The sequence below is a fragment of the Gracilinanus agilis genome, chromosome 2, assembly GCF_016433145.1.
Source record: "Gracilinanus agilis isolate LMUSP501 chromosome 2, AgileGrace, whole genome shotgun sequence".
NCBI lineage: Eukaryota > Metazoa > Chordata > Mammalia > Didelphimorphia > Didelphidae > Gracilinanus > Gracilinanus agilis.
This window is the reverse complement of record NC_058131.1, coordinates 643,199,933-643,223,951: the sequence shown is the minus strand read 5'-3', so window position 1 is coordinate 643,223,951 and position 24,019 is coordinate 643,199,933. Positions and strand designations below refer to the sequence as shown.

The following is a 24,019-nucleotide window of genomic DNA, read 5'->3' as shown; positions in this document are numbered from 1 at the left end:
GAGAGAGGGAGGGAGGGAGGGAGAGACAGAGAGAGGGAGGGAGGGAGGGAGGGAGAGAGGGAGGGAGGGAGAGAGAGAGAGAGAGAGAGAGAAGGAAGGAAGGGAGGGAGGATGGAAGGGAGGAAGGGAGGACAGGGGGAGATGGGGAGGTGGGGAGAGAGAGAGGAGAGAGACAGAGTTGGAGAGAAGACAGAGAAAGAAAGCACTCAGCAAAAAAATTTCACTTCTCTGGCTCTTGGTTTCCTCATCTATAAAAAAGGGTTCCCTCTCTCAATACAAATGGAGTAAAGGCAAATTAAGAGGGTAGGAAAGAAAGGTTCAGAGAGGCAAGGATAATTCTAGATAAGTTGAACAAAGAGGGATGGAAGAAAGGAGATTTTCCCAGACAGACAATAAGCTAGCACAGTGTCTAGCAAACAGCAGGTACGTAACAATGACTTATTGATCTGTTACTGGGCTCTGTGTGCTACAGGAGATAAACATGGATTTGAAGTTATGCCATTTACTACCAGTGTGATGTTGGAAAAAAATCTTTTGTGAAATGAAGTTGCTGCATTTTGTGGAGTAAAAAAGCTTTGAAATAAAACAATTACTTTTATGTAACTGTCCTGGATAACACCTTCAGCAGTTTGCATCTTGAAGGCACAGTTTGTAGTCTTACTTGAATTTTGTGTATCTCCACATATAGTACCCAGCATTACCTTTGAATATCTATGGATACAGTGCCTTGGCCACGGTCATCAGTTTTTGAATTGCAAGAATAAAATCAACCAAACAAACCTTCTACATATCGAAAAGTCCATCTAAGAAATTTGCAATGTTTTAGCCTCATGAGAACAAGCAAAATTCCAGGTACAATACAGTAAGACCTCAGTCCATCAACTCATTAAATTTATTTTGGGGTTTTTTTTTCCATCTTAGAATCTATACCAAGTAAGTATTGGTTTAAAGGCAGAAGACTGGGAAGGCCTAGGCATCTGGGATTAAGTGACTTGCCCAGGGTTACAGACATTAAATTTATTTGTGCTGTGGGGCACAAAGACAAAAAAGCAATAAAGCAATATACCTGCCTTCAAGGAGCCTGAAATCTTCAGGGGGAATAAAACCAAATATTACAGTCAAAATCCAACTAACAAACTAGATTAAAAAAATTCTGTTGAGTCAAATATTTTAAAAATGGGAAAATGTCAGGAATTTTTAAAAGTCAATTTATGGTATGCCTTGGAGTTAATCAAGAATTCATCAAGTGTCAAGAACTGTTTTGTGCTAGGGATACAAAGATAAAAATAAAATGGTCCTTCCTTTTGAGGAACCTACTTTCCACCTGGACTATTTAGCCTGATTTCTGCATTCCCAGTGGCACAATACAGTGGGAAAGGCATGAGACCCAGTTTTAAAAGACCTCAGTTGATTTTTTGTCTCTGCCACCCAACTTGTACAACCTGGGAAAAGACACATCTCCCCTCTCCAAGTCCTAGTTTCTTATGGAAAAAGAGATGTAGGCTTTGCTCATATCTCAAGACTATTGTAAGAACTAGTAAAATAATAAAACAATACATAAAAGAAAAACACCTGTGTGTGATATTAAAAGCCCTTCAAGAGGCAGCTAGGTGGCTCAGTGGATAGAGCACCAGGCCTAGAGATAGGAGGTCCTAGATGCAAATATGATCTCAGACAGTTCCTAGATGTGTGACCCTGAGCAAGTCACTTAACCCCAATTGCCTCAACTTTGATGCTCTTCTGCTTTGGAAATGATATTCAGTATCAATCCTAAAACAGAAGGTATGGGTTAAAAACAACAACAACAACAACAACAACAACAACAACAACAACAACAACAACAACAACAACAGGGGGCACCTGGGTGGCTCAGTGGATTAAGAGCCAGGCCTAGAGATGGGAGGTCCTAGGTTCAAATCCGGCCTCAGACACTTCCCAGCTGTGTGATCCTGGGCAAGTCACTTAACCTCCATTGCCTAGCCCTTACCACTCTTCTGCCTTGGAACCAATACACAGTAATGATTCTAAGATGGAAGATAAGGGTTTAAAACAAAACAACAACAACAAAGAGCCCTTCACAATCTGGCTCCAACCAATGTAATCATTTCATAATTCTTCCTCTCATATCCACCACCTTCAAGGCAAACACCCACATGCTTGTCCCCACATATGGCATTCCATGAGCCTTCTCTGCCTTTGTATGGAACATCCTCATTCCTCAGACTTCTGGATCAGGAGAGCCCTTTCCTGACCTTCCCCAGGTTTAGGATGCTCTCTAATCCCTGAAATTACCTTGTATTTATTTTTTCTGTGTTTGATATTTATTTATCTGAATACCTGTTTTTTCTTCCTCCGCAGAATACATGCTCCTAGGGGGCAAGGATTATCTCTTTTTTGTCTTTGTATCTCCTGGCATCTAACCCAGTACTTTATATACCCTAGGATGGAATTGGATGGGAGCAAAGGTTTCCCAGGATGATCTCTCAGGCCCCTTCCAGCTAAGTCAGTTCCTTTGAATGTTGGTGATGGGATTAGAAGTGGTTATTACCACTTCCTTTTAGAGGCATTGAGTTACAAGACAAAGAAGACAGGACTTGGCAGAATCTCTGCATTTGTATCCCAGTTTTAATACTTACTAGCTGTTAATTTGTGTAAATCATACTCAGAAACTCACAGCTAGATGAGACCTTAGAGATCATAAATGCCAAGTCCTCACCTTTCAAAGGAGACATACTTGCTCAATTGAACTGAATTCTGACAACCAAATGCATATTTTCTGGGTGTGTAATGTAAGCAGTTTTCTCATCTGTAAAATGGGAAGAATAACTATCCAGTAGAACTTTCAGTTTTATTATGAGAATCAAATGAAAATATGTGAAAATATTTTCTATTTTATTCAGTAAAGCACTGTCCTAATGGTATTGCTCAGAATTGAGAACTTTTCACTGGAGTGACTCCACATTCTATGTCATCTGTGTGGGGGAGTTTATCTAAGAAACACAAGTTTTTGGTCTAGGTTCTTTCTTTGCTTCCAAGTTTCAGGGCCAGAAAGGCTCTGATTATCCTTACAGAAAGATTCCCCTAATCAGAAAGGATTCTTGGGACAGAGGGTATATGATGCCCCTGAAAAGGACTTTGGGGAACTAGGTACTTCCTGGTATAGAATGAAGACATAACCATGGAAATTTCAAGGGCTGTCTGGATAAGGCAGTTCTGGACTTCCCAAGATCTACTGGGTATTCTTGTGGTGTTTTCAGTGTGGGATGCCCTGAGGGGAGGTCTGTTCTAGAGTCACTATGGTTGGTCTCTTGGGCTCTCTACCCATGCCTGACATCTAGATGATCTCTCATCTCCCTCGCCTCCCCTTCCTTCCTCAATCTCTGGATTTGGTACTCTGGAGTTGGACCAGTACCTTCAGTTCCTGCATGGTGAGTTCCCAGCCTTGTTCTCTGGCACTGTTGATGATGAAATCCAGAGCATCCTTTTGTCCTCCAGGCTCACTCCTCTGCAATTTCTCCAGAATGGCTTTCTCCATGTGCTCATGTAGCAGGTCCCTGGCTCGAATCCCCTAAGGCAAGGGAGGTACACAGGGAAGTCCTTCCTCCTTTGTCTTGGCAGGATCTAACCTACCCACTCTCCATGCCTGGTCCTTTTGGATCAGCTTTCTGGTTTTGGTAACTATCCCATAGCTTTCTTTCCCAGGGGAAAAGAAATCCCCAGGTTTCTTTCTTCCCCAACTCTTCTTTCATTTCTGAATTAGAGGCCCTGGGCCTGCCTCTAACCCCTCAGACCTTAGACCCTGGTGACCCCCAGGGAAATCTGGGATAAAGAATTGACACCAAGATTTCAAACAATGCTAGGAAAGCAGAAGGAAGAGGGAAGCAAATGGGGGGGGGGGGTGAGCCCTGGTAGAAATGTCCCAAAGGACTTCTCTTTCATAAAAATCTCTTCTGATCCCATACCTGTCCATACAAAGAGCCCCCTCTAAATTGCACCTCTTCTCTGGCTTTTAAAATAAGAATGGATAAAAAGATACCATACTAGGTCCTGATGTTAACAGAAATCCAGATGCTTATGTGGATCCCAATTTGAAGAATGGAAGGAAATCCTGAGTTTTGTACATCAAAAACACTAGAGGGTCTTGTGGATAAGGAAGATGGTATCCTGCTTTGTGGGGAGGGGTCCCTCTAGCAGCTAGGGGGAATGACAATAAAACAGGAAGGAAAGTGACCAAAAGTAAAGTATGTGGCAGAATTTAGGTAAAGATAAAGAGAATTCTGATCATGAGATTTATAATTATGAAAGAAAGAAGGATAGCCTAGAAGAACAGTACTGCTAGATTTAGAGCTAGGAAGAGCAGGGTCTCAATCTCAATCCTGAAGAGTTAGAAAAAATTACAAAATGTAAAATAAATAATTTTGATTATATTAAATTAAAAAGGGTTTGTACAAACAAAAACAATGCAACCAAAATCAGAAGGGAAACAACAAACTGGGAAAAAATCTTTATAACAAAAAACTCTGACAGAGGTCTAATTACTCAAATATACAAGGAGCTAAATCAATTGTATAAAAAAATCAAGCCATTCCCCAATTGATAAATGGGCAAGGGACATGAATAGGCAATTTTCAGATAAAGAAATTAAAACTATCAATAAGCACATGAGAAAGTGTTCTAAACCTCTAATAACTAGAGAAATGCAAATCAAAACTCTGAGGTACCACCTCACACCTAGCAGATTAGCTAAAATGATAGCAGGGGAGAGTAATGAATGTTGGAGGGGATGTGACAAAATTGGGACATTAATGCATTGCTGGTGGAGTTGTAAACTGATCCAACCATTCTGGATGGCAATTTGGAACTATGCCCAAAGAAAGCCAAAAGACTGCCTGCCCTTTGATCCAGCCATAGTATTGCTGGGTTTGTACCCCAAAGAGATCATGGATAAAAAGACTTGTACAAAAATATTTATAGCCGTACTTTTTGTGGTGGCAAAAAACTAGAAAATGAGGGTTTGCCCTTCAATTGGGGAATGGCTGAACAAACTGTGGTATATGCTGGTGATGGAATACTATTGTGCTCAAAGGAATAATAAACTGTAGGAATTCCATGTGAACTGGAAAGACCTCCAGGAATTGATGCAGAGTGAAAGGAGCAGAGCCAGAAGAACATTGTACACAGAGGCTGATACAACTGTGGTAAAATCAAATGTAATGGACTTCTGTACTAGCAGCAATGCAATGACCCAGGACAATTCTGAGGGATTTATGGAAAAGAACGCTACCCACATTCAGAGGAAGAACTACAGGAGTGGAAATATAGAAGAAAAAGAACTGCTTGAACACATAGGTTGATGTGGACATGGTTGGGGATGTAGACTTGAAACAACCACACCAATGCAACTATCAATAATGTATAAATAAGTCTTGATTGATGACACATGTTAAAACCAGTAGAAATGCACATTGGATATGGGGGGGGCGTTGAAAGGGGGTGAAGGGGAAAGTAAAAACATGAATCATGTAACCATGGAATATTTTTCTAAAAAAATAAAATATTTAAATAAAAAAATCAATCCCAATCTTGACATGTACCAACATGTGACAATAGATAAGGCACTTAAACTAATCTAAACCTGTTTATTCCTCTGTGAAATGGGGAGAATAACACATGTACTATCTACTTCAGAAAGCTGTCTTTAAGCTCAATTGAGGTAACCTTTATAACGTATTTTACAAATCTTAAAGGACTCTCTATAGAGCCTGCTTTTATTGCTATCTTTCCATCCTAACTAGAAAACAGGCCAGTTCCCACAGTAGGAGTTAGGAGTCTAAAAAGTCATCTCAGAAAATCAGTTTAACTTTTCATCAGGTGATTTAGTCAGCAAAGGTGAATAGGAGAGAGTGGTAGAGATAGAAAGGAGTTTATTGTGCTCTGCATTGGTAGGGGACCAGATGTTTTTATATAGTTCTTAACTGGAGACCGGCCAACCAAAAGACCAGGTCTGGGTTTAGAGGTTCAGCTACCCTGAGACCCCCTGAGCTCTGCTCAGCTACCTAAGGCCAGAGGTCTTCACAATAGCTACTTTGGGTTGTTTGAGGACTGGGGAATTGCTCCCCAGCTCCTCCCAAGCCAGGAGAGATGGGAGGAAATCTCCCTGCTGGGGCTGGCAGGAGAAGCCAACTATAGATCATTTATGGGCAAAGAGTTCATTCCCAGAAATCGCTGGTAAAGAGATCTAGCTTGTCAGAAATTCCTGTACCTGGGAATGTTTTCCAGTCAGATGACAGTTTCTCCTCTGAGATCATAGATCTAGTTTTGTTGTTGTTGTTTTAATAAACCCTTACTTTCTGTCTTAGATTCAATACTGTGTATTGGTTCTAAGGCAGAAGAGCAGTAAGGGCTAGGCAATGAGGGTTAAGTGACTTGCCCAGGGTCACACAGCTAGGAATAGTTCTTAAAATAACAATAAATAATGCTTATATAGCCCTAGTGTCTTCAAAGTGCTTTACAGTTTTGCTCAGTTATGATGCTTACTATCATCTCACTTCACAGGCGAAGGGACTGAGACAGGGAGAAAAAAAAGTGCTGCAGAGTTTGAAGGGCTTACTCATTCCAAGACCACAGTTTTGTTTTGTTTTTTTGCCTTCCCCAAATGACCCATTTGGAGCTGGAAAAGACTTCCCCAAAGGCAGTAGGGGAATGGCCAGAGGGCTCCCAGGTTCAAGCCCGAGGAAGGGATAAGGGAAGACCCCGCTCTCTCTCTCTCTCTCTCTCCTAGTCCTCCCCGTGGAACTTGAGCTCGTGCTTTCTCCAGTCCCGGCGGTGGGGGCTTGGGCTTTGCTACAGCTGCCGCCCCCCCTCCCCAGTCTTTCCCAAAGCCGGCAGCCGTGGGGTCCCTGAACTAGCCCAAGAGGAGGAGGGCGCGGTACCTTGCGCAGTCCGCTGAAGGGCACGTCCAGAGGCAGGGAAAAGAGGTTTTCCATGAGTTGCTCGAACGTCTTGGCCAGCTCATTGCATTCGCTTTCTTCCAGGCGAAGACCCAACAGGATCCGCGTGGCGATGCGAAAGGTCAAAGCCTTAGCGGCCGAGTACACCGAGATCGGTCCCGGGACCCCGCACCAAGTCCAAAGTTCCCGCCGCAGCGTGGCCTGGATGCGCGGCATGTAGCTTTCTAGCGCCGCACGGCTGAATACTCGGGCCAGAATCTGTAGCGGAACGCGCCAGCTCCGAGTCCGTCCGCGGGCCCTAGGGCTGGAGCTGCCAAAGGAAGCCTTCCCTCCCCAGGTCTCCACCGCGGCCGCAGCGGCCCTCCCTCAATCTTGCCTCTCACTCCCTCTTTAGTTAGCCAAACTCCTTCGCGTTTACGCGAAACCAGGGGAACTGCCTGAAGATGCTTGGCCAGGGACAGAACTATCATGCGTGACTTCCAGATCTAAAGATCCGGTTTCCCCTCGGCCTGCCTCCCCGAATGGACGCTCTGGCTCTCACCTTGCGCCGCTGCCGGTGGGGCTCCCCGACTGCCCCCAGAAGCGTGTGAGAGCCCAGCAGGATGCGCGCGCTCTGGGGCCACTGGCTGCTCACCAGGCGGTGCTCGCCCAGGAGGAGGGTGCGTACGTTCTGGGCGCCGCTCACGCGGATCAATGGCTTGCCTAGCAGGTGCGTTTTGAATACCGTCCCATAGCGCTCCCTACGAGAGCTGTGGAACCTGGAGCCCTATGATCGGGAAGCGAAGGGAACAAAGAGCTTCGGGGAGGCGAGAGGGTTGGGGGCGGCAGGAGAGGTCTACCGCTAGGATGGGAGCCCCTCAGACCTTGCCTCGGGCTCTAGATTGGGAGGTTAGTGCTGCGCGGAAAGGTTCTTCTGGGTGAGGAAGGAGGGACGCTGGTTAGAAGAGATTCCGACTTCTGATCGCCAGAGCCCGTGGGCTGGGGAAGGGAAACTGCAGCTTACTTTGGGGAGGCTGGAGAGAGAGAGTCCGAAGAGGAACGTGCACAGAACAGAAAGGGGGCTTCCCAAGGAAAAGCCTACTCACCTGAACCAGCCAGTGCAGCGTCTCTCCGAAAAAGGGCCAGCCCATGGAGCCCTTGGGAAGGGGCAGAGCGCATGCCCGGTCTCTGCTCAAAGTCCAGCGCCAGGTCCAGAGGTGTTGGGCCACGCTGAGCAGCAGCCCCAGGGATAGTATGGTGGTCAGTGCTGCTTCCGCCACTGATAGACTGTTCATCTCCAGAGGGAACATTTTCTGCCTCCAGGTCTAAGGAGACAGGTGAGGCAGGATCCCAGAAGCCAGACGATAGTGTGCAAAGGAACAGGAGCCCCTTGGAGCAGAGGGAGAGGTCCGGCATTGGTCCTCAGGGAACCCAGGAGGCCAAAGAGTCTATGCAAAGAGCCCTTCCCAGATGTGATCTGTCTTTAAGGGACCCTGTGCAAGGCTGAGGCGGCAGCCCCTTGTGAAGGGTCTCTTGCAGCCTGTCAGAACCAACCACATTCCCCCAAGTTTTGGCCTATTTCCTTTCTTTTCACAGGTGCTCTCACTGGAAGAGGAAGCCACCCACCATAACCTGCCCTGCACCCCTAGCAGTGAAAGTCACAAAAGGAAAGGTCCCAAGACCCTCCTCTGGGGAGGAGGAGAGGCTATTATTACTGCCTTTCCCACCCACCCGGACCTAACCTCAAATCTCCAACCTTGCGGAAAATAAGGTGGCAGAAGTTATCCAGAAGTTATCAGCAGGATGGAAGTCAAAGCTCAGAAAGGGCAGATGAGATTCACCTGACTCCAAGCAAAAGGCATTAACAAAAGAGACAACACTCACCCGTCTGCCAGGGACAAGCCTTCAGGTCCCCAAATGTCCACCAGAATAAGTGCTCCCCGCCCCTCCTTTCTCATGCAGGTTAACCATAACTGATTGTTCCTTACTACCCCATTCACCCTCACAGATGCTGACTTTCTGTATATTTAAGGAGCTTGCAAGGTATAGTGACTAGAGGCAGCGGAAATGGGTGTATTTATGGATGAAAAAATACATAGAAGGCTTTTGTGACAGCTCCCACGCAGGGGCCCCATAGGCGCCTCCCTGCGTAATCAGGTAATCAAGAACAGCAGATTGGCAGTTTGACTTTCCTGGCAGGGTGGAGCTTTTCTGACTCTAGATCACTCCAGCCACCCACCATGTGAGTCAAGGCGGGTGGGGGAGAGAAGGAAGGAGTCCCGTTATCCCCTAAGAAGGGAATTCCTGGCTTCCCAGATCGCTTGGAGCTTCCTGTATCCTACAGCCTCAGTCAAACCCAGTCCTGGGCAAAGAGGGCTCTGGCTCTGGCCTGACCCTGAGATTTGGGGAGTAGGCAATCTAGGATATTGCTCAAATATCTCGTGCTGTGGGAGTAGAAATGCAGAAGAAAAATATATGATCGATCAAGTGGTTCAATGGATATAGGATTGAAAATTTTGACTTTAAATGATCGCTCTATTGAAAATATTAGTAATATGGAAATAGGTTTTGAGCAATGATACATGTATAACCCAGTGGAATTGCTTGTCAGCTCACAGGTGGGGAGGGAAAGAACATGAATCATGTAACCATGGGAAACTATTCTAAATAAATTAATTTAAAAAAAAGAAATAAAGAGATGATTAAAAAAATAGGAGGCCAGGTGGCTGGGTACCCCTGGTTCCCCTCTTTGGAGAACCTGCTCCTGGTGTTCTGATGGTATTGTTCATTTGTTCCTCATTTAGGATCTCTTTCTGCAAACTGTGAAATTTCAGGGAGCTCCCTTGGTAGCTCTCCAGGTACTTGGTAGCTCCCCAAGATACTTCAGTTTGAGACAAGGAGGAATTCTCATCCTACATTTGGTTATTTCTTGTCCTTCTTGTCTGCCCTTAAAGAAGCAGTAGAGACTCCAGGGCCTCTTTTCTTGAGAGCCTTTAAGATCCCTATGAATACCCACACAACCCATCAGGATAGAGACAAGACACTTTCAATGGTCAGCAGGGTCTAGAACACTAACAGGATAATTAAGTGATGTACATACCAGTCAAGCCTCAGCTCTGAACCAAATCCAGGGTCTCTTTGTCTCAAATTTGGGACAGGTTTGCTATGCTGCTACACTGGTAGGAGAAGCGCCTGAGATATTCATTAGAACCATCTGTGCTCAACTTCTGCCCTGGATTTCTGGGCAGGGGAAGCCAGAGAAGAACCTGAATCAGTGTTGTCGCTTCTCTTTTGTCTTTTGTTGCTACTTCCAACCCCAGAGTGTTACTCTATTGCATACTGGGATTTCCCAACATATTAGTTCTCTGTGATACAAATTATTTTTTGGACCATACTTTAGAGTAGGAGATAAGTAAGAGAAGAAAAGCCTATTTCTTTGAGATTGATCCCAACTTCATCCTCATACAACTTCTGGAGAGGGAGCATTATTTTTGGATATCAAAGAAAAAAGAAGGCATTTGTTGAATTCACCATCAACTATCTTTATAAATGTAAATATTTCAGAAAGCAGTGAATGGCAACAACCACAAGTTTTCAACAACTTGTTCAACATTTTAATATTTCATCACAAAATCAAGAAATTGATTGTACAGACATTTTACAGGGTCAAGTATGAGTTTCTTATAAGCACAAATCCAGAAAAAAATGCAAAGGCGATTATATAACATGATAAGAAATGCAAGAAACATTCTAATTCTCCAAAAATAAGGATAAGATTTACATTGGACCATGGATAACAAAGAGAGGAAAATGTACATTCTTTTTTATGTTTTCCATAGTTCATTTGGCTTGTACTTTTTCTGTTCCCATAGGGAGAATACATTGCTGAGATCACAGTGGTGACTATTTTATGTGCAAACATATTCATACCAGCAGAGGCTGCAGATTAGATTCTTAGTTCTTATCCTTTCTTTTAAATTCTACCAAAAACCCTAGAGTAGGATTGGCTATAAATAGTATAGTTAGAAATATTAACCCTGAGGAACAGAAACAAAAATGCATCTTTAGAGAGTTCAAACAATTTAGAGAGCCCAAAAATTATTCTTCACTTTCAAATACTATTAAATGGAACCACCCAAGTAGAACAGAGAAGTATACATTCTTACTCTGAATAAATATCAAGTTTGGTTTCAGGTAGCTTTAAAGATTTCTCTAGTTTTCCTTATGAACAGCCCAGTTAGAAAGTTTTGCCATCTTAAAACATACAATGGTGAAAATAAAACTAAAAGTCATAAAATGACAATGAAATACTTTACTACCAGGCATTATCTGTTACTGTATTTAGAAACCAGGCACTGATGAAAAACAAGTTACTCAAATGTAACTAGAGAAAAATACTTGCAAGAAGGGCTATATATTTTGAAAAACATATTTACAATTCATTTGCTTCATGTACAATTTGACTAACCTGATTTTATATTTTACAGTTATAACTTTTCTTGATGATGAAAAAAGTCATCAATGTACAATTTACCATATATAAAATAGTATTCAATTATTTAAAAATACATACAAATAATAGTTATTACAGTCTTCTCGTTTAAGCCTTCATCAATATCCTTTTTCTGCAGTATATCTGTAATTAGTAAAGCGAAATGTCCAAAACATGACCAGTGCTTGTAAAGTAAAAGTATGGGCTAATTGGCACCAACGGGGACAAGTGCTATAACTTTTATGTATGCTGTGACATACCATTGACTAAACTTCTCAGCTGTCTCACAACTGTCTCTATTAGCTTCTGCTTGTCTCGATCATTCTTCCTGAATTGAGCAAATATATTGTTCTTTTTGCTGGTATCCTTCATCCTGGAAAACATAAATTTTTTTGTGGGGAAAAAAAGGCAATTAAAAATTATTCTAGTTCGAATGAAAACATTTTTCAGAGCTGAGTCAAAATGTAACAGATTAAATATCTTGCTTGACATGCTTTGAATTTTCTCAGACTAATCCAAGTTTTAGGCTTAAAAATATTCTTTTAAGAAAACACATGCTCCTTACAAAAATGTTTTTAATTTTTTGAGCAACTACTCATCACCCACATTAATAACTTTAAAGGTTATAGCTATTATAAAAATATGAAAGCTTACTCATTCAATGACAAAACAGTTCCATAAAGTATGCTAAAATACATACCCTCTATGGACTCTGCAAATCACATTCACAGCAAGACAAGATGAAAGGAAAAATAACATTAGAAAATTTAAAACCACAAACTTTTGCTTGTCTTGTACTGTAATTTGTTACTGAAGCAAATTTATGTTGAATATGAACCTTTCACAAATTAAATTAAGTGTAGAAATTTCAAAATATGAGAGGCTAAAGGTTTTAAAGTTTTAACTTCATATTGACAACTTTTAGGGTGATAATCTAATCATTATTAATGACAGATCGAAAAGACAAGTTCATCCTATTCTGGGAAAATACTCACTAAATCCCATATGTCTTGTTTTTTTAAGCTAGAAAAAAAAAGTGCTGTGTAGATATTCTCATTTCTTACCATGCAATAAAACTCAGTTATTTCAAGCCATCTATTAATTTTAGACCTACAAAAGGTCTAAAAAAAGACTACAAAGAAAGTTTAAGGGGGAAAAAAAAAAAGAAAAAAGGCCTATACGCACAATAGGATCTGATGGCACTGATATAAAATATTCTCATTTCTGTGCCATATTTGGTAAAATATCTGCTTTACTATTTTAAAGCCTTTCTGCCAATATCTTCGATTCTCCTACCAATTTCCTATTCAGTTTCTAATGAATACTTAACATCTTGTTAAACATATTGCTGTTTAGACTACAAGATGAGCTAATTTGCTTTTGATCTCAAAATAAGGAGCAACATTTAAATAACCACAATTGCAGTAGAAAAAGAGATTTGCTTTTTGTTCCTCATCATGGATTACATTTTTTAGCTTAGTGTAGACGTACCCCTTATTGCTATAAACCAACCTGTGCTCACATTGTCACCAAATCTAAAATTTTAAAAATATCCAACACAAAGTTTTTAGCATACATACTTACTTCTCCAAAAGGGTAAGGGCGGTATTTGGATTTACTCGAAGGTATTTAGAAGCTGGTTGTCCATAGTCAGCTAGGTAAGTAGACCAGTCCCATACCATAAAGAGGTCAAGAAGCTAATGTAGGAGAATAAAAACAAAACGTTTTTATCCATTTTCCAACAGCAAAGCATATACAGTAAATATATTATTCTTAATCCATTGTACTTACTGAAAATGAATGGGACGAATTTCAACAATCTACCACACATTGCAATATGAATCATTTCTACTTTTAAAACTATTTAAAATTAACATCTTACTTTTCTCTAGTAAGTTACAGGATATTTTTCAGCGAAAACACATTTTAAAGTAAATAAAGTAATACTGGTTTATATTACTATCTATTACAAATAGAAAATAATTTCACTTTTGTAATATTTTCCTATCTGTAACAAAATAATAATTTATAAAGGTCCTGGTGTTGTTGACTATAGCTAATTTAAACATTTTAAATATTTTAAGTAATTGAATTTTATTTCCAAAAGATGAGTATATTTATCTTTCAAAGAAACAGTTTGCACCTAGATTTTCTCCAAATACAGAAGCTCTGATAATCTCAATTAAGTGCATTAAACAACCTCTGCTGGATTCTCCATGGTGATAGATCCTCAGTAATATTATGAAACTGACGATTTCAAGATTTCGCCTGTTAACTCTGACAGATAATTCTATATAAACAAACCTTAAAAAATTGTTTTCTATAGTATTTTTAAGTTGACTATTTGCTTTATAAACCATAAACAGTTAGGACTGTTGTCAAATATGAGAGTAATCTTTTAAAAGCCAATGCAGTGTCTAACTAAAGCACCAAACTCTTTATCCAACTTTAAAACCTTAATCCCCTTTAAGCCATTTAAAACCAACTTCCTATCCCCATCTGAATTGTTTCAGTAAGCTAAATGCTTTACTTGCTACCTTCCTTCAGGTTTCATATTATTCTTTCTTTTTGTTTTAACTTACTTTATAAGTAAAGAGCCTGTCAGTTTTGTTTTCAAATGAAGAAAGGAAGGATTTGCATTTACTCACAGGATATGTGAGCTGACCCACTGATTTAGAGGATAAAAACCTCTAGTGTGATTAAAGACATCCAAAGGAGTTGCAAGTAACAAATTCTTCTTTGCGAAAGTATAGGGAACGTTTTACTATTTTATTTTCCTATGTTATGCTTTGGGTATAACGTCTAATAGTAATTCTTATGATATTATGGTATTTCATGGTTTAGGATCAAATCCAATTTAAAATTTATGATAGAGATGTTCTTGCTAAAACACATTTGCACAATGAGGGGGTTATATTAAATGACCTATAAGGTATTCCAGAGCAAAGTCCAGGAACTAAAGACCCAGTGAACTCTAGGATTAAGAACCACTTATTTATTTCTGTAAAAGATGCACAAATGCAAAAGCACTCCAAAACAGCCAAAGCTGAAAGAGTGCTGTGTAAACTAAATTGGTAAAAAACAGAACCAAAAAACACAACAACATGATGCCACCTCAGCTTGGTGTGTGATGTTTAGAGTCCTACATTTGGGATGTAAAGCATCTGAGTTAGAATCCTGTTTTGGTCAGTAATTTATGAGCTGTGTGATCCTGGGCAAATTAGTTGAGCTCTGAGCCTCAGTTTACTCATTTATAATCCAGTTCTAATTCTAGAAACCTATGAAGAAAAGGTATGCATAGTAAAAGGTTAAGTAGTAAATAGCTGAGGTTGATTAAAAGCAGTTTGATACTAGGCATCATTTTTTTTTTAAACCCTTGTACTTCTGTGTATTGTCTCATAGGTGGAAGATTGGTAAGGGTGGGCAATGGGGGTCAAGTGACTTGCCCAGGGTCACACAGCTGGGAAGTGGCTGAGGCCAGGTTTGAACCTAGGACCTCCTGTCTCTAGGCCTGACTCTCACTCCACTGAGCTACCCAGCTGCCCTAGGCATCATTTTTCATTTTTTTCATTACCCTACTTCTTCCCCCACCCACCCAAAAAAACCTCCATACATAGGCATCATCAAAAGTCACAGTTTAGAGGGTTTCCTAAGAGGTATATTAAATCTCTTCCGTATCATGATCCTGTATTTGTGGGAGTTGGAGGGTGGGAGGTATTTGGAGGCAGTGGAGAGGTATACAGGGAAAGGCACAGAATAGAGCTCTAGACCTGGAGTCAAGACCCGAGTTCAAATCCAACTTCAGACATTTACTGTCTATATGACCCAGAGCAAGTGACTTTAACCTCCGTCTGCCTCAGTTTCCTCAACTATAAAATAGGGGTAATTTTTAAAAACTCCCCAGGGTTGTTATGGGAATCAAATGATATAATATTTATAAAGTGCTAAGCAGAGTCCTTGGCATGTACAAATAGATGTTTAGTAAATACTTGTTCCTATCAGAGAGTGACTGCATGGCTATTTTATAGAATATAATTTCTCTTTTATGACAGCGTACCTTCTTGGCTACAGAAGCCCGAGGGACATCTTTCTCAAAGGGCTTTCTGATGGTCTGATCTATATTCCTCCTCACTCCAAGAGGAAGCTGGCAGGATATTACACAAAGAATAAGAATCTATACCGACTTCAGATATAAAACTAAGACCCTGTGCTAGGATAAAGACAAGATACATCTCAACATTTTCAAAATCACTTGTAAGTTTAGGAGTCTCATCCATTTTAGTACCTATGTTAATAATTTTACATATTGGTATATCCAGAGATATTTCACGAAAATCTAGTGAATTCTGAAAATCAAAGCAGCTTTCATCAAACTATGATTTCATTGGAGTGGGTATTCCAGATTGCAATCTTTCTACTATTTCTTAAAATTCTTGCCCATATTCTGTGATATATTTGTATAAGTCATGTACCCATAATGTACGGGAGCCCTTCTTACTGTCTCAGCCTCTTGAGGATACCATGTACCATTTGGGTTAAGTTATTGCACATTTTTGCTATATGACCATCCCACTCCCCTTTTATATCATTGCCTCTTGCTTCCTCCTCTCCTGCCTTTATTGACCTCTGGATAAAACCTTTAATAAAAATCCTTATGATATCATACAATCTCATGATTTACAGTCATATTTTTAGTAATTTGGAGAGAAGGAAAGGTTTGATGAGTGAAGTATTATTTGGATTGGATTTTCAAAGACAGATAGGAATTGAACATGTAGAGGTAATAGTAAAGGAAGAGACTCTGGGCACAGGGAACAACAGATATCTACAGAGACACATACAGAGGATGATAAGTAATCTGGTTTGGCTGGAGTGTACAGGGTATATGGAGGAGATAAGAATGGTAAGGTAAGGTAGCTCAATTCTTGGCTATTACCTGCAGTGTTCCAGGAGTATGATTACCAAATGTCAGTGGCATGTACGTGTTATTCTAACAAAGATATCATAGAAATGATAAAGTTATGTATCTTGATACCTATTGATGTTTTATTGTTGTTTTCAGTAATAATATCTGTGGTTATTTTCCAGCCATTCAGTGTTCTCTATTTTCCAGATATCTTCAGAAAATATCCTTTGATTAACTCAAAATTTTGTCACCTCTAGCAATTATGCTCTGTATTTTGTTTACTCGGCTCTTACTTCTACCTGTTTTCTTTGATGCAATTTATACTGTTCAGAGTACGCTGGAAAGTGTAATGATAAAATCCAAATGTGACAGTTCCACTGTCATTGATGGAAAAAAACAAATTTGTCAAGCATCTTGATATATCTTTTCCATTTTCATCTGCTAATTGACCTCTATCTTGTTCTATCCTTAAATGTTTTGGGGCTAATCTGGGTTAATTGGTCTCTTGTCAAGTTTCTTTGACTTGACAAGTTTCTTTTTCCCTTTCATTGCTTTTCCAGTTTTAGGAGGTGATATTGCTCATAATCTTCTGTTATCATTCTCAAATAAGATAACTACCTATATTTCTAAATTGTATCCCTTGGTTCCCATATCTATTTGTTGCTTGATAAGGAGATAAAAGTGTTTGCTGATGAGGCGGTATCTAGGATTTTTTTGGTTTGCTCACTATGGGGACTGATTCATATTGATTAAGCTTACTTGGAAAATGCTGATTTCTCTGTTAATGTCCCATTTTTCAGCATCAACAGCTAATTTAAACAGTTCAGGTTAGAACTGTTTCAATTCTACCCCTTTCTTCTCATTTTTTATTCTTTGTTCAAATTTGAAATTGATATTGATTTTGTGCTAATAAATCAATGATCTGATAGTGTTCCAATCTACTAGTAATGGTCTAGGTAGGCTCCCAGAAAGTAATGTTACTGGGACTATACTCAGAGACATTCTAGTATGGTAGAACCTGGGAGATGTACTCTACTGTGGTAGTATTTGAGATCACTTATATACCATGATGAGGCATCAAAGAAGGTCTTACTTTATCTAAAATAAGTAAAAAACATTCAACTCTCTAAAGTGCTTTCAGTTCTGCTTCAACATGACAATGAATAAATAAGACATTAACAATTATACAAAATCTTTTTCATGCTTTGTTTAAAAAAATAGGATTATCCAGGGGAGTTCATTTGAAAATGAAATGCAAAGATGAAGATCATACCCTAACCAAAACAAAAATCTATCCCACACAGTTTGAATACATTTCACATAAGCTAAGAACAACTAAAATTACTTTAAAACTACTAATCCTCTCTTAATACAAAAAAATCAGTATTAGAAATGGCTTATTTTTAATAGCCAATTAAAAAAAACATCTCAATTATTAAACATCATGAATATCATCTGAATTTAGTAGCCCAATTTTTCTCTTAAAGGATTCCAAAACACACTGGATATCTAATTTGATATAAAATGGATTTATGCCAATATTCTCAAGTTAATTGTATGTTTCAATTTCTTGATGCTTGCTATGATGCTAGCTGCAAATAAAAGGATCAGCTTAAAGAAAGAAATGGTTGCCTGGGTGGTCCCGTTTGCATTCTCAAAAGAGCTGAATCAATGAGGAATCAATGTCTTACCTCTCTGGACTATGATGTCAACATGTTCACCTGGTTAACAGTTTCCTCTCTGTTGCATGACTGCCCTTCTATATTTAGGAAACACGAGTTCTGAGGTCATCACGGGCCCAAATAACAATTTTAGCATTTTGCAAAATGACTTTGTGGGGGGATTGGAGCTTTTTAAATGACTTTTTTTGCATTAGTAAAAGTTGAGAATTTTCTCCTTCAAGTTGGTTTAATCTTAAGTGTTTTGAGGCACCAGCTAGCCTAATGCAAAAAAATAAATACATTTAAGCTAGCCTCAAGGGTAGAGAAATTGGAGAACACCAGTTTTCCTTAAGCAAAATGTGAAAAGTAACCTGGAGGCCAACCTCAGTCCCCTAAATTCATTTTTCCAAACATCAAATTGATCTAAATCTTGGGGGTTGGCTTTTGCACATGTCAAATGTGAACTGGGAGTTCATTTTTCCTATGGCTTCAAAACTCAAAGGCATATTGCTCCTAGTGTGCTTCAAAGGAAAATACCTAAATATCAATGCCACCTTCAAGTAAAACTATGTCATCCTACCCAGACCTGAGGTTAATCATGTGGCACTCAGAAGAGTTGAGATGAGAACAAAATTAGTCTTAATAGGACACATTCAAATTATCTCAGTGGAGAAAAGACAGGAGCAGTTTTTAGCTCTGCTTTGGGCAGATGTTAAAATCAAATGCTAGAATCAGTTTGATCTTTAAGGTAGTCATTTCCTTCCACTTCAATAGCATATAGTTATCCTATAGATCATGAATCAACAACCCATGTGTACCAACAATAGCACATAAAATCATTTCAAGTAACATGCTGGACCCCTAGGCATAATTTCAAGAGGCAATCTTCTCTTTGGTATCTTTCCACATCTCTTTCTGCTCCTTAGCTGCTGAGTGCTCCCATGATGCCTTCTAGCTCTCTAAAACCTTGGGATACCATATAGGCATGTACTTGCCTAGCGCTTTGTATATGAAGCACTACCCCCTGTCCCAGCACATAGCAGAAAGTAGAAGTTAGCAACTTAGCACTCTGCTTCTTTAAGATTGATATGGCCATGGCAACAAATGAAAACAAAAAAAAATTACTAGTTCTTTCACTGACAAGAATTCAAAACTCTAGCCTTCTGGATGCCCTCCTCTAGACTGTTCTTCAGCTTATCAATGTCCTTACTAAACAGAACTGATCACAATACTCCAGATGTAGTATGACGAGGGCTAAAAAACATCAGGACTACTACACTTGCTTATTCCTGGAAATTATGCTTCTATTAATTCAGAAAATCACTAACAATAAATAACGATTTTACAAAATCCTTCTTTTGTTTAAAAAGATATATCCACTTATTCAGATGAGTTCATTAGAAAATACTGCCATGTCTAATTGTTGACTTCTACTTATTAAGCTTGTAGTTCACTAAAATCTCAGATTTTTTTTAAGGCAGACTGCTGGCCATATCACTCTTTCCATACCAAGTGGTCCCGGTCTTCCTCCCACCTTCTCTACAAAATGAAAAAAAAAAAAACCCTTGCAAGAGATATGCATAATTAAACAAACACATTTCCACACTGGCCTTGTGTTTCAAAAATACTGAATGAAGAGGTGCAGTAGGGCTAAAGATGGACAAAAGTATTCCTGATTTTCTAGAGGATGGACTTTGATATGACTTATGACCAGTAAACCTCACTTTAATTTCCTGGAAAAATTTTAGAACACATTGTTTTAAACCCTTACTTTCTATCTTAGAATCAATACTAGGTATCAGTTCCAAGGCAGAAGAGTGGTAAGAGGGTAGGCAATGGGAGTTAAGTGACTTGCCCAGGGTGAAAGAACTAGGAAGAGTCTGAGGTCAGATCTGAACCCAGGACCTCCTGTCTCCAGGCCTGGCTCTCTATCTATTAAGCCATCTAGCTGCTCCTCAGGAATATATCCATACCACCTCTGCCCCTGGTGAAATTAGATAATTTGCTGGAAGACTATGCAAGTTTGGAGAGTTGTGACGTTTTATTTATAATATTTTCCCATGGTTACATGATTCATGTTCCTTCCTTCCCTTCTTTTTGAGCTGATGAGCTATTCCACTGGGTTTTACATGTATCATTGTATAAAACCCATCTCCATATTATTAATATTTGCAATAAAGTCAATAAAGTCAATATTTGCAATTTAAAGTCAACATCCCCAATCATATCCCCATCAAACCACGTGATCAGTCATATGTTTTTCTTCTGTGTTTCCGCTCCCACAGTTCTTTCTCATAGGTTCCTCTGGATAGCCCTGGGTCATTGAATTGCTGCTAGTAGAGAAGTCCTTTACATTTGATTCTACCACAGTGTATCCATCTCTGTGTACAATGTTCTCCTGGTTCTGCTCCTTTCACTCTGCATCAGTGCCTGAAAGTCATTCCAGTTCACATGGAATTCCTCCAGTTCATTATTCCTTTCAGCACAATAGTATTCCATCACTGATAGATATCACATTTTGTTTAGCCATTCTCCATTTTCCAATTTTTGCCACCACAAAGAATGTGGCTATAAATATTCTGTATGTGTATTTTTTCCCTATTGAGAGATGTGATTTCTGATTGGCTAAGAGATCACTGAACTTGATCACTGAGCCCCCAATGTTGCTTATGTACATAAGAGAAACATAAAACTTAATTAGTAGAAAGCCTGAAATGGAGCGAAGGTAAGTGCAAGGTTTGAACTCTGAATGATTAAGAGAAGTACCCAAAGTCACAGGCATGTGGAAAAAACCAGCTCTCTAACCTATCCATGATTCCTATATCATATGTCCTCCAAAAATGTTAAGAGCAAAATTTTCCAATTATTCTCTATTAGGTGAAGCTTAGATTGTATCTCATGCCCTGAAGAGTCCATTTATTCTTGTCTATTCTATCATCTACACAAATCTATGTAATGTCCTAATTTGTTTCAGTGACTGCCTTTAAGTACTGATTTTTTGAGGGACAGTAGATTTGTTAGGAAATACATATAAAATAGATTCACTTAGTGCTTGGTTCAAGGGAGAGCCTTAGAGTGAAAATAGAGTAAAGAACAAAAAGCTACTCCAGTAATAAATGGAAGATGTAAATAAAAACCAGACAGAAGGTAATATTTGAACCTGCATTCACTCCTAGGCACACAAGTATCCCATATTATGAACCCAGTAGTGAGGATCAAAGAAAGGAAGCCAGGAGAAGGCAAGTCTGCCTATGCCCTGAGTTCCTTCTACCTCTTGGCACTTAAATCTCTATTTGCTACTAAGGAGGCACCTAGAACACAATAAGCTCCAAAACATTATTAAAGGGAAGGAAAATGAAATTATCACTAAAAGACAGGATGGTTACCATCAATTAGTCTAATCATCACATCGTCATTTCCTTATCAGACAGGGTTACTAGATGGGACACCAAATAATGCTATAGTTAAGGCTAACTTTTATTTTGGCACAGTGTTTGATAATGTTTTACATTGACAATATAGAGAGATGTGGACTATGTTAACAGTAGAATATTCTTTACTGATTAACTGGCTAGACCCATAAACATTAATAGCTTGATGGCAATTTAGAGGGAGGTTCTAGTGTAGTACTCTAGTCATTTAGTAATCTATCCATAGTCCTAAACTGTTTATCCTTTTTTTTTCTTTAAACAAATCTCATGGATAAAGGCAGACATGGCATCAAGTTTATAATGATTTAAAATTGAGAGCGAGTTAGTAGTCTGAATGATGGTCAGTACCAAAGCGGTATCAAGGAGCTAGAATGATGGCTTGACTCTAATGAGATGAAATTTAATAGAGACAACTATAAAGTCTTTTGTGGCTGGTCAGTCATTGCATTCTTGTCCAATTCTTCATGGCCCCACCTGGAATTTTCTTGAAAAAGGTTCTAGAGATTTGCCATTTCCTTCTCTAGTTCATTTTACAGATGAGAAATTGAGGCAAACAGGGTTAAGGGACTTGCCCAGGGTCACACCACAAGTAAATGTCTGAAGTCACATTTGAACTCAGGACTTCCTGACTCCAGGTCCAGAGCTCTATCCACTGTTCCACCTCACTTCCTCAAGAATAAAGTTTTGCTCTTGGGTTGAAAAAATCAACTATATGAGTATGAGATTTGCAAAGATATGGCTAACAAGCAATTCATTTGAAAATAATCTGGGTTTTAGTGAAATACAAGTTTAATATGAATCAATGATGTGATACGACAACCAAAAAATGCTAATGCAATATTATGCTGCACTGAGTTGAGTGCTATCCAGAACATCAGAGATGATAGCCATAGAATACTCTAATCTGATCAGACCACATCTGAATTACTGTGTTCAGTTCTGGTAATCAAATTTAAAGGGGACATGAATATGTTGGAGAGTAGAGAGGTGGATTGAGAGCCAGGCCCAGAGATGGGAAGTTCTGGGTTCAAATCTGTCCTCAGACACTTCCTAGCTGTGTGACCCTGAGCAAGTCACTTAACCCCCGTTGCCTAGCCCTTACCACTCTTCTGCCTTGGAATCAATACATAGTATTGCCATAGTATTGATTCCAAGATGAAAGGTGAGAGTTTTAAAAAAATGCTGGAGAGTGTCCAAAGAAAGGCAAACAGGATGGTGAAAGGTCTTGAAGTTATGCCATAGGAGAACTGACTGAAGCAATTAGGGATGTTTAGCCTCAAGATGACAACACTTAGCAGAAACATGATAGCTGTTTTCAAATATTTGAAGAGCTGTCACCTGGAAGAGGATTAGGCTTATTCTATTTGGCTATAGAGAGCAGAACTAGGAACCAAGAGTGGAATTTTCAAAGAAACATTTTTTATCAGGCTTTAGGAAAAACTTAGTAAGAGAGTTATCTAAAAGAGGAATGGGATTGCAATGGTGAGAAAGAGACCTTGCCAGAGGTTTTCAAGCGAAGATAGGATAAATACGTGTTAGTGGTTTTGCAGAAAGGATTCTTGCCTATATTTTAGGCAGAAGTATGCTACACAAAATTCTCCCAACTCAGACTCTATGATTCTTTCATAATATTTGGAAACCCTTTTATAGTATTTTTCAATGGAAAAGTCCAGACAGATCAGATAGTCTGTAATAATACAGGTTAGCACTTCTGATGGTGGTAACTCCCCTTGAACTTAAATATTGCTTAGTGTGTGGACATATAATATTTCTATTTATTTAATTTCTCCCTATAACAATGTACCTAGAATGCCACATTTTTTTGTGAAACAACTTAATAGTATTAAGTGACGTATACATATATCTACATACATGTATATAGAAATGAATTCTTCCCTTCTCCTACCAAACTGACTTGAGAAAATGGTATTGATCTGAGGGGTTGAATGGATTAGAACTAATAAAAACATAGGTTGCTCTTTGAACAGAGTTGAAAAGAGATCCACAGACAGAGAACAGGTGAGAACAGCAAAGAATACCTGTGAGCAACATTAGAAAAGAAAACTGTAGCAGGTCAGAATCACCTTCTATAGTGTCTGGTCTCTCTAGTTCTAGACTTCTTTCTTATCATGCATATAATATGGTTTTGCTTCTTAGAATTTTCTCACTTTAAGTGCTATCCTTCACTCTAAGGCATGTAAATGAAGACTGCTTGCTACAGAATATAATTATGCATATATAACATTTATGTAGCTATATTAATAAAGCTTTTATCTCTGTTAGTATCTTTGTATGCGATGAGTTTATTCCCTTCTCCCCTACTGAATTTGAGTATGCATTTTACATATAGAATCACAGAGGAAAGAAACCCATAAGCACTTTTGTTAGGCTTTTGATTCCCTGCTTGAAAATCTCCTGGAACTTGCCAGACAACTGGCACACATCCTGTAAGTGCTAATTACTCCTTGCTTTTTGTTTCACTCCTAAAACTACCCAAAGGGTCTCTGTCTCTTTCTTATTTAATAACTTCACATAGAAAATGTCTAACTGATCCTCAACAGCTCATATCACTCACCACTCACCAGGAAACCTTGAGTAAG

The 24,019-nt window shown here is 39.3% G+C and overlaps 2 protein-coding genes across 4 annotated transcripts in view; both read right to left on the bottom strand.

Moving 5' to 3' along the window:
• The window catches only part of LOC123236328 (cytochrome P450 26C1), a 15,300-nt gene extending 6,785 nt beyond the window's left edge, over window positions 1-8,515 (bottom strand). Inside the window, exons 1-4 of the mRNA XM_044662631.1 lie at window positions 8,036-8,515; window positions 7,492-7,716; window positions 6,933-7,208; window positions 3,413-3,568 (exon numbers count right to left, since the gene is read on the bottom strand). Of these exons, the coding sequence (XP_044518566.1) occupies window positions 3,413-3,568; window positions 6,933-7,208; window positions 7,492-7,716; window positions 8,036-8,239 (861 nt within the window). The 5' untranslated portion in view covers window positions 8,240-8,515. The remainder of the gene's footprint in view (window positions 1-3,412; window positions 3,569-6,932; window positions 7,209-7,491; window positions 7,717-8,035) is intronic.
• A 2,005-nt stretch (window positions 8,516-10,520) lies between these two features.
• Window positions 10,521-24,019, bottom strand: part of EXOC6 (exocyst complex component 6) — a 186,275-nt gene continuing 172,776 nt past the window's right edge. For 2 of the 3 annotated variants that reach the window (XM_044665686.1, XM_044665687.1), the window contains 2 exons: window positions 13,006-13,118; window positions 10,521-11,794 (listed from right to left, as the gene is read on the bottom strand). In XM_044665686.1, coding sequence (XP_044521621.1) covers window positions 11,662-11,794; window positions 13,006-13,118 — 246 coding nt within the window. In that variant the 3' untranslated portion in view covers window positions 10,521-11,661. Of the gene's footprint in view, window positions 11,795-12,121; window positions 12,134-13,005; window positions 13,119-24,019 lie in introns of all 3 variants that reach the window. The other variant, XM_044665685.1, reaches the window with a different exon arrangement.